Source organism: Setaria italica, chromosome I, assembly GCF_000263155.2.
Source record: "Setaria italica strain Yugu1 chromosome I, Setaria_italica_v2.0, whole genome shotgun sequence".
NCBI lineage: Eukaryota > Viridiplantae > Streptophyta > Magnoliopsida > Poales > Poaceae > Setaria > Setaria italica.
Window position 1 is genome coordinate 5,182,599 of NC_028450.1, and position 10,575 is coordinate 5,193,173.

Below are 10,575 nucleotides of genomic sequence, written 5' to 3' on the forward strand. Positions count from 1 at the left end.
GCCAAGAAAAACCGGTGTCCTCCGACGCTCTTGGCACAGTTGGCAATTGGCATCTCCTTTTTCCTTGGATGCACGACATGTCCTATCCTTTGGTAGCGTAATCAGTGCCCTGTGAAACGGGCCAATACCTCTCTTGGAAACATCTGCCGCAGAGGATGGACTGAGCATCCGTTTCAGAGCTCACCAAACGACTTTCACATGGCGCCTGCTGATGCCGATGTTACCCGGCCGCCGCTCATCAAAGGCCGTCGCGTACTGGCAGAGGAACAGTAAGATCTAAGATCCCCTGCACTGCAGGTCTCCTCTCCATCGGACCCTCAGCCGGATGCAATCCTGGATTCAGTTCAGGAACAAACCCCCGGCCGCATCAGGTCAGACAAGCTACGTCGCCTGCGCGTCAACGTCGAGTGCCGCTGCCGACCGAGCCCAACCCCAGCACCGGACGCTGGCATGGATCCCGATCGCTCGGCACATGGCTGATGACTCGAACAGCCTCTGCTCCTCTCACTCCACGCCACGATTTCTGCGGAAACACCCGGTGAGATTTACGGAACGCGAGTGGCCAAACTTTACACAGGGTGTGTTTTGGTTTCTAGGCCAAGCCAAAATATGTCTCTGTCCAACAGTTTCTCAGGCCTTCGTCACTTGGTTTGGGCAGGAGCGGACCGGTGTTCCGGGGCGCAAGTGGCAGACCGTCGCTATCAAATTTTGAACCAAAGTTTGTTTCAAATTATTTTGAATCGTTGATGAGCAGCGCATTATGATCTAGGTCCATCCTTCGGTTCGTGGCCAAGTTTTGGCTCTGCTACACGATTTTTGGCCGGTCCATGTCTTTACTTTTTGGCAAGATTCGTGAGGACGAAATGGCCGCTCGGGTTTGGCTTGCCCATGCGCCCATGCATTGTTGAGTTGGCAGCATTTTCGGGATTGGATGTGTTTAATGCTTTGATTGTTTGATAAATCTCATTCGAATCACAGTATCCCTTTATTCTTGCATCTTTTTTACCTAATGCGTTTTAACCGCTGCATGGATCATATTAACTACGTTTTGATAGCGATTGAAATGCTATTTAATTGTGGGACCATTGAGTCGTAGATGTAGCAAAAAATAAATCCGCATGGTTGTCATGGTAGCAATCCGGCACTGCAACTGCACTCGCCATGACAAAATTTTGCTTCGCCATAAAAAACGTCACCTTAGATAGGTCCAGTCCATTTGGGGACCGTGTACCCGACCCTGAAATGCTATTCGGGCCTGCCAGGGCCGGGCTGGAACCAGGCCCGCCCCGAGCCGGGCCATCTCGGATTTTAGCCGCAGAGGGGAGGAGTAACCGTGGGCAGGTTTTACAATTACAGCACATGTTACATGATGTGCCTCTCAGTCTCTGCTTCATCAGACGCATCGCCGGCGGCGTGATGAGATGAGAAGCGCCCGGTTCTCCGGCTCACCACGCCACGCACGCATGAGAGGAGGGTAGAAAAGTCCTCCACGAACAGGCCCGGCGCTAGTGGCCTGGCCACCAATCTCTCTCGCGTTGAACGCCCCCCTCCCTCTCCCCTCGCGCTTTTCGGCAAAGGAGGCGAGCTCCATGTTTGAATAATGATTTGTCCGGGGAAGACGGCGATCAAGGACGGGTTTTGGTTCCACGGACTAAAGTTTAGTCCTTATCACATTGAATGTTTATATACTAATTAGAAGGATTAAACATGAATTAATTATAAAACTAATTGCATAGATGAAGGCTAATTCACGAGACGAATCTATTAAACCTAATTAGTCCATAATTTGATAATGTGATACTACATTAAATATGTGTTAGTTATGAATTAATTAGGTTTAATAGATTCATCTCGCGAATTAGCCTCCATCTGTACAATTGATTTTATAATTAGTTTATATTTAATACTCTTAATTAGTATCTAAATATTCGATGATGTGATATGGACTAACTTTAATCCATGAAACCAAACGTCCTCTGACCCTGCGCGTGTTGTGGCGCGGCAAAGGAAGGAAGCGGGGGTCCAGTCCAGAGAGAAGCCGGAACCGGGCATGTGGCCGCGCCGGGGGGAAACACAACCCCCGTCTTAATGCCGTGTTCCGTGGACGATGTGCCCGTCAGAAAGCAAGGCCAAGTGGGGCGCTTGCTTAACCGCAGAAAAGAAGGCCGCCGGCCGCTAGAAACTCTTTTTCTCATCTTTGGTTTTCGCGAAATTTGGCGAAATCAGGGGAATAAAGCTCGTTCTTCCACTGCGAGAAAAACCAGGGACGGGCTACCTGCATTTACATAGGAACTTGATGACTCGTCTAATCTCTTTTGGATTACATTGTGCCTTTTGTTTCTGGATTACATAGCCCTCCTTTTGCTTGCCTAATGGAAGGCAGGCAATCCCAAGGCCCCAAAAGCGCGCGCTGCACTCACGGGTTGTTTGATACCCGTGCTAAAGTTTAGCACCTATCACATCGGATGTTTATATGCTAATTAAAAGTATTAAACATAGGCTAATTACAAAACTAATTGCACAGATAGAGTCTAATTCGCGAGACGAATCTATTAAGCCTAATTAGTTCATGATTTGACAATGTGTTGCTACAGTAACCATTTGCTAACGATGGATTAATCAGGCTTAATAGTTTCGTCTCGCGAATTAGCTCAGAGGTTCTGCAATTAGTTTTATAATTAGCTCATGTTTAGTCCTCCTAATTAGCATCTGAACATTCGATGTGACAGTGCTAAAGTTTAGCACCTAGTATCCCAACACCCCCTCACAAAAAAAACTACCACCAGCATTCCAGCAATAGCAAGGCAGCAAGTAACAACAACTGATCCCGTGATTCCCAACCAACCAACCAAGCAAGCCAGCCCATCTTCACGGCAAGATGAACCGGCATAACTGACGCCCCATGAGCTCGTGCCTGCAACAGCCATCTCCCATCTCCCTCACCTCCAGCCGCGCCACCGACACCCCCCCGCCGGGCCCACTCACTCGCTCACCCCCCACCGCGACAATGATGGCCTAATCGGCTCCGTCTACCCACGCTTTTTACTGTTAACCCCCTCCGCCTCATCCATGCCATGTTTACCGTCGGTTTCTGCCGCAATCATGCAATTGTTTTTTTCCCTCTCCTTTCTTCCTTTTTTTTTTTACTGCCACGGCACAGCGAGCGCCACAGGCCTTGGATCCCAGACCCCACCTCTCGCCTCATTTGACAGGTCAACAGTGTCTCAGAGGGTGTGCGTAAAAAAACTATTCCCTCTGGCGAGCTGGAACAGCGCTGGTAGTGATTAGTGAATGTGCTCGGCGAGTGAGACCGTCGGTGCGGCTATGTCCGACGTGTGCACTCATTCTCCTCATCACTGAACAGTGATGAGCGAGTCGCCTGGCCAGCGCTCGCTCTCCCGCCATTTCTAATTCTGGGCGCCCATGGATCTGCGTTTTTGGCGCCAGTTGCACCTGCCACACTCGCAAATATCTCAAATAGTCCACTCTAAAGTATCATTCCTAGTTTATAGTTTTAAAAGTTCTTCTGGAAATGCATTTCCTTCTTTCTTTTTTTAAAAAAGAACGAGTCAAGTGACAGCTGAGAGTGCAGTAGTACTACACCTACACTGTGTGTACAAAACCCTACGCCCCTGATGCGGCGCTAAGCACGTGGCCTGCCCTCTATAAACCCCCTCACTCTCGCGCACTCCCACCCCGCCCGCGCCCCAACACACACGCCCACACCTCCCCCACAGCCCGCACCCCTCGCCGGCGGCCGCATTGCCCCTGCCCTGCCCTGCCCCCAGCCCGGACGGACGGACCGAGCGATGGACGCGGCGGCGGGGACGGCGGCGGCGCTGCCGGAGGCGTGGTCGCAGGTGCGCGCGCCGGTGATCGTACCGCTGCTGCGCCTGGCCGTGGCCGTCTGCCTCACCATGTCCGTGCTGCTCTTCCTCGAGCGGATGTACATGGCCGTCGTCATCGCCGTGGTGCGCCTCCTCCGCCTCCGCCCCGAGCGCCGGTACCGCTGCGAGCCGCTCCCCGAGGACGACCCCGAGCTCGGCTCCTCCGCGTTCCCCTCCGTGCTCGTCCAGATCCCCATGTTCAACGAGCGCGAGGTACATTCACCTGCACCTTTCTCCAGTTCTCCACCCGCATTGCGCCGCCGAGCCGCCATTGCCGACGAGAGCTCGGCCCCCTTTGGGAGTGGGCTCCAGCCTCCAATGGCGGAGCGGGTTTGGTTCGAGTGGATTTGGATTAACCTTGCGGCGCGGTGCAGGTGTACCAGCTGTCGATCGGCGCGGTGTGCGGGCTGTCGTGGCCGTCGGACCGGCTGGTGGTCCAGGTGCTCGACGACTCCACGGACGAAGTGATTAAGGTAAAAAGCTCACGCATGCCAGGGGTTAATTAGCATCATTAGCGCGCGCTAATCACGTCCTATTACCGCTGCCATCATCAGCAGCGCCATCATCGACCTGTCGGTGGGTGTGGCCATTGATACAGGGGGGCTGTGGAGCAGCGGTAGAATAGGCATGGTAGTAAAAAAAAGTGAAAGAAGGTGGGTACTGCCGAGGGGAAGGGGCTTTGCCTGGCCTTTTACTTTTTTTTGTCCCCAATGGAAAGAGGCCGCAGCGCCCGGGCATCTGCCAGGCCCTGGCCCCGACCACGCTTGTCCTCTTTACTCACGCTACCCAGGTCGCATCATGCTACTGCGGCCCCGGCCGCTGTGGCTGAGGTTACCCTGCTTACCTGCTAGCGCTTGCAATGAAAAGTGAAAACTCACATGTATCCTCACTACCCTACCAGCTGGCCACTGCAATACACATGGCATGATTTCTTCGCAATACTTCTACAGGAACCAGTTAGAAAAATATCTCCGGCAGCACAACAGCAATAAAAAGGAAAAACCTTACGGCACACTGGATTTGCATTTGCTCCCGGCTACTGGTGGCACTGCTAGTAGAGCATTAATTTGGCGGGGGACGTGGGGGCAATAATAATGGCCCCGCTAATTAAGCGACTGGATAGTTTTTACACGAGCATCTGTACTGCCTGATCCTCCGAGCAAAGGGATCCCAACTAGGCACGTGCAAAAGCCGTGCCGGGTGTTGACCATTCCCCACTAGAGCTTGGCAATGCTCACATTGGATCCGGCCACCCTCCCCTATTCTTTAGAGGATGGGCATTGGCCGAGGCAGCCTCCCTGATGCACCACAGCATGTAGCGTAGCCGTACGTGCCATTTGCAATGTTGCGTACGGTACACTGAGAATGAATGTGTTGAATTCCAGTGGTAAAAGGATGTTCTTAATTTGCCATTTGGAGGAGGTAATTAGAAGTAATTAAGTGGTAAAGTAAAATTGGCTGATGATGGGAATGGCGCCGCGCAGGAAATGGTGCGGATGGAGTGCGAGCGGTGGGCGCGGAAGGGGATCAACATCACGTACCAGATCCGCGACGACCGGAGGGGGTACAAGGCGGGGGCGCTCAAGGCCGGGATGAAGCACGCGTACGTGCGGGAGTGCGAGTACGTGGCCATCTTCGACGCCGACTTCCAGCCCGACCCGGACTTCCTCAAGCGCACCATCCCCTACCTCGTGCACAACCCGGAGATCGCACTCGTCCAGGCGCGATGGAGATTCGGTGAGTTTTTTTTTCTTCTTCCTTTCTTGTGATACAAGCTTGTGTTGTGTTTACCGTGCTTCCCTTCTGTCGGCGGTAGCGTAAGTCTTTTGTCGGCGTTAGCGTAAGGCCTTGTTTAGTTGGTCAATTTGGGAGGTGCCAAATTACTGTTACAGCACTGTAGCACACTGTAGCGTTTCGTTTGTATTTGTGAATTATTGTCCAAATATTAACTAATTAGGCTCAAAAGATTCGTCTCGTAAAGTACAACAAAACTGTACAATTACTTTTTAATTTCATCTACATTTAGTACTCCATACATGTACCGCAAGTTTGATGTGATGGGGAATCTTCTTTTTGCATAGTGTCAAAGTTGGAAGTTGGGAGTAACTAAACATGGCCTAAGTTTTAGGGCATGTTCATGTTGCCACCGTTTGCTCCAAGAATCTGCCAAACTCGACTAACCTTAGATGCTCAAAATCTTAGCCACACCTTGGCAAGCCTAAGACAATCTTGCCACATTTTTCTGAGTCATTGACACGTGGGATCTAGTTTATTGGCAATGAATGGGGATTTTTTTTTCTTCGAAGTATAGTGTTGGGCTAAAAATCGGGGTTTGCAATTGACTTTTGGGGCCTCGGGCACGTGTCAAACGGCCTGGACTTCCGGGTCCATAGTGGCTGGTAGTAGAGCCTTGAGCCGTCGGATTATTTTACGGAAGGTCCAGATCGGACGCCAACGCCACCGACGCTCTTGCACCGTGTGACACAACTGACAACTCACATCTCTGCCGTCGCCCGTCGGTGGTTAATCGAGCGGTCGTTCTGACGCGAAGCCCGACCGAGAGAACTACGTCCTGGTGGGCTGGTCGCCGCCACGCGCAGCTCACGCCTGTGACAGCGGCGGCATGTGTGGCCTCGTGGGGCTATCGCCTGCCGCGCGGCGCGACCTGCGGCGTAGCACGGGGCGTCGGCCAGGCGTACCAGGTACCCGGGATCTCCTGACGGCCGCGCGTCATCGTGATTCCGTTGGGATATCCTACGGCTTCCTTCTCCCCCGCCGGGACCGCGCGCCGGGCCGGACCCCCCACCGTACGCGACGCGCGCGGCCCGTTGCTTGCTCGTCACCGGAGGTGTCCCGGCACTGCACGGCCGATGTGGATAGCGCGCGGCCGGACGGTGGCTGCCCGTCCTTGTCTCGTCGGCAGCAGGGCCTCGGCCCCCGCGCTGTCGCCGTCGGGCCGGCTGGGGCGTCGTCGGTGATCGATCGGCTGCAGGCTGCAGTTAATCCTAGCTTAAATTGCTCTGGCGAGCCATCTGTTCTGCAGGCCGTTTACTATTCGGGGGCCTGTCAGGACCCCGCAGTAGCATATTCGCTCGTGCCGCGCAGGGGAGGTTTCAGCATAATACTCCCCGAGATTCTTGACCGAACCGTGCCACTGCCACGTGGGACCGGTCCGCTGCGCACTCCATCAGAACCCAGGGACATTTGTGCGTGCGGTGCGACACCTCCGGAATGGAGCACGGCAAACAGGGTTCAGTGAAGCTGCTTCACTCATCACGCACTCACCCACTCCATCTCTGCACAGCGCCCACCCACACTCCCTGTTTCCCTGTGTCGAGTCTCTATCCGGAACTAGTACACGAACTACGTGTCCCCGGGGGGCCCACACACCACTGACAGTGGGAGGGTCCCATCTCGGTCCGTCCGTCGCTGCCGGAGCCGGACAGGTTTTCTGCGGCCATGTGGCGCGGCCCGGCGGAACATGGCGGGGGCGGGGCCGTCGGCCGTCGGTGATCCCAGGACGGAGCAGGCGTGGGCGCGGGCGCGGGCGCGCGCGCTAATTGACCGCGACCGGGACCCGCTGTCCCCTCTGCTTTGGTGCAGGGGAGGCACGCCCTTGTGTGCCCCCTCCCCTAAATCCTAGTAGCCTCCTTGGGCGCCTCATGGGTTGGGGATAAAGAACACGGTCATCAAGCTGCAATTAGTGGTGTTGGAGCCTCATATCATATGATATGATAGGATATGGCGACGCATCCAGATCCAGACAAGGCATGCTCAATTTATTATGGAAAAAACATTACTCCAGTACAGTAGGATAAGCTGTGGTAAGGAGGATGTTTAGTTACCCCAACTCCCAACTTTGACACTATGCAAAAAGAAGATTCCCCATCACATCAAACTTGTGGTACATGCATGGAGTACTAAATGTAGATGAAATTAAAAACTAATTGCACAGTTTTGTTGTACTTTGCGATACGAATCTTTTGAGCCTAATTAGTCAATATTTGGACAATAATTCACAAATACAAACGAAACGCTACAGTGTGCTACAGTGCTGGCACAGTAATTTTGTATCTCCCAATTTAGCCAACTAAACAAGGCCTGAGTTTGATCCTTCCTCTGTAACTTTTCAATTTTTTTTTCCCCTGAGGGTGGTTTGTAACTTTTTTAGATGCCTTTCCCTGTAACTTGGTAAGAGCTACTGAGCTGCAGAGCTACTCCCATGCTAGTGATTGTGATGCTGGTTTCCTTTCCCAGCCTGACCACAGGCACATTGCTTGGTCTGCTGGTCCAATTGGTCACTGACCAACCTATTAAGTGACAGAACAAAAAAAAATCAGAGTAGCGTGCACATGTATCCACGGCAGTGCTGGTTAAACTGAAGAGCATATAAAAGAAAAAAAAACGTGCTCTTTCTAGCTATTATTTGGTGGTCTGTATTTTTTTTCTTTTCATTGTCACCTGTTTTCCTCGTTATTATGACAAAGGCAATGACCATGAGTAATAGATGATTGTAACTGATTGATGTCCTTGTGGTGATCACCAGTGAACGCGGACGAGTGCCTGATGACGAGGATGCAGGAGATGTCCCTGGACTACCACTTCACGGTGGAGCAGGAAGTGAGCTCCTCCGTCTGCGCCTTCTTCGGCTTCAACGGTAACTACTAACAAGCTCACATGCATCCAATGCTCTCTCCACTTACAATTGTAATTCCACATTTTTCTCATCTTGTTCATAGCACCTGACTCGTTTATTCATCCAGGAACCGCTGGCGTGTGGCGCATTGCCGCAGTTAATGAGGCCGGAGGGTGGAAGGACAGGACCACAGTGGAGGACATGGACCTTGCTATTCGGGCAAGCCTCAAGGGTTGGAAGTTTGTCTACCTCGGTGATGTTCAGGTACAGTTCATTCCAATCATGGCCTCCAACAATTTCAGATACCATCCAATGCATCTTTCCGCCTTACTATCATTGCATTTCGGCCATTCCTTCTTTATGAGACAATAGTACATTTAGATTGCTCAAGAGGAAAGTGAAGCTAAAACCATGATGTGTGCAATTTTCAGGTAAAAAGTGAGCTGCCGAGCACCTTCAAGGCTTTCCGGTTCCAGCAGCACAGGTGGTCGTGCGGGCCCGCAAACCTGTTCAGGAAAATGCTCATGGAGATTGTGACAAATAAGGTCTGTCCAACATGAATTCAAGAAATTTGAAACACAGTTCAGCTGATTGCAATTGGAAATTTGTGGCGAGTAGAACGTGTTGCTAACTCACGTGCTATTGATATGACGCAGAAAGTGACGATCTGGAAGAAGATCCATGTCATCTACAACTTTTTCTTGATACGCAAGATTATTGCACATATTATTACATTTTCATTCTACTGCCTCATCATCCCGGCAACGATCTTCGTCCCCGAGGTCCGCATACCTAAGTGGGGCTGTGTCTACATTCCCTCGGCCATCACCCTTCTCAATTCTGTTGGCACTCCCAGGTGAAAATCTTTTAGAGAACCTCTCCGAACCAATGAAATGTACTCATCGCTAAATGGTTATTGGTGATCAAACCGCACGATTACCTAACTGAGGATATCAATTTTTGCAGGTCCTTTCACTTGCTTTTCTTCTGGGTCGCCTTTGAGAATGTCATGTCTCTTCACAGAACAAAAGCCACATTGATCGGCTTGTTAGAGGCTGGCAGGGCCAACGAATGGGTCGTGACAGCTAAGCTCGGCAGCGCTATGAAGATGAAATCAGCTAATAAAGGAGGACTCAAGAAACAGTTCATGAGGATATGGGAGAGGTATGGAGCGATTAAATCTACTATTTTCCTGGTGTTCTCTTTAAGTACTGCAAATAATTTTCTGCAACAAAATTCAGGCTGCACATTACGGAGCTCGGTGTGGGAACCTTCCTCTTCTCCTGCGGATGGTATGATCTCGCGTATGGGAGGGACCATTTTTACATCTACCTCTTCTTCCAGTCCATAGCTTTCTTCATTATCGGTTTTGGCTACGTTGGCACAATCGTCCCGCAGTCGTAACAGAAGTGTTCAGATCATCCGCCTCCGGCTTCTGCATTGTCTTCAGCAAGTTTCGTAGTGGATAACCAGTTTGAAGTAAAGATCATAAGGTCCTCTCTCTCATCGTCTTTTTGGGGACCGGTCATGTAGCCTTCCGTTGCATGCGCTACTGTAAAATAGGAACTGCAGTGTTGTAAGATCACTGCAGGAAAATTTAGAGATTGGTGCCGTATGGGCAGGAAATGTTGTGGTGTTTTTGCTTATATATTATAGCAAGTACGTGATGTGTTTCAAGGGGCGCAGGATGGCTTCTTCCAATGTACTAGTAACATACAGAAAAAAGAGGTTCAGACATGTGTTGAGAAAAATCAAGTGTTCATGCTTCTCCTGTACGGCCCTACATTTCACACGTGCTGAATATACAGTCCTCTCTTGTGGGTGTACGAGTATGAAGTAGTGGCTTCTCATGTGTTCAGTGTACTCTTCAGTCTTCAGTGCTTTTCAGCTTGTAACAAGTTTTGTATACCTAAAGGACCTAGAGGGTTATTAGGCACTAGGCTCTAGAGATCTTTTCACCTTCAGTGAAACCCCCTTCACAGGACTTCATGGAGGGTGCTGAGCGAGCCAAAGCCTTATGGGCAAAAATACTTCGGTAACTCCTCTTTTGGA

The 10,575-nt window shown here is 51.3% G+C and overlaps 1 protein-coding gene across 1 annotated transcript; it reads left to right on the plus strand.

Moving 5' to 3' along the window:
• Positions 1 to 3,689: 3,689 nt before the first annotated feature.
• On the plus strand, positions 3,690 to 10,373 carry LOC101759496 (glucomannan 4-beta-mannosyltransferase 1). The gene is made up of 9 exons (XM_004951549.3): positions 3,690 to 4,100; positions 4,262 to 4,360; positions 5,372 to 5,624; positions 8,434 to 8,544; positions 8,651 to 8,787; positions 8,955 to 9,068; positions 9,180 to 9,379; positions 9,490 to 9,687; positions 9,765 to 10,373. Exons 1-9 carry the CDS (start codon positions 3,810 to 3,812, stop codon positions 9,925 to 9,927), a joined length of 1,566 nt encoding a protein of 521 aa, XP_004951606.1. The 5' UTR covers positions 3,690 to 3,809; the 3' UTR covers positions 9,928 to 10,373.
• The last annotated feature ends 202 nt before the right edge of the window (positions 10,374 to 10,575 follow it).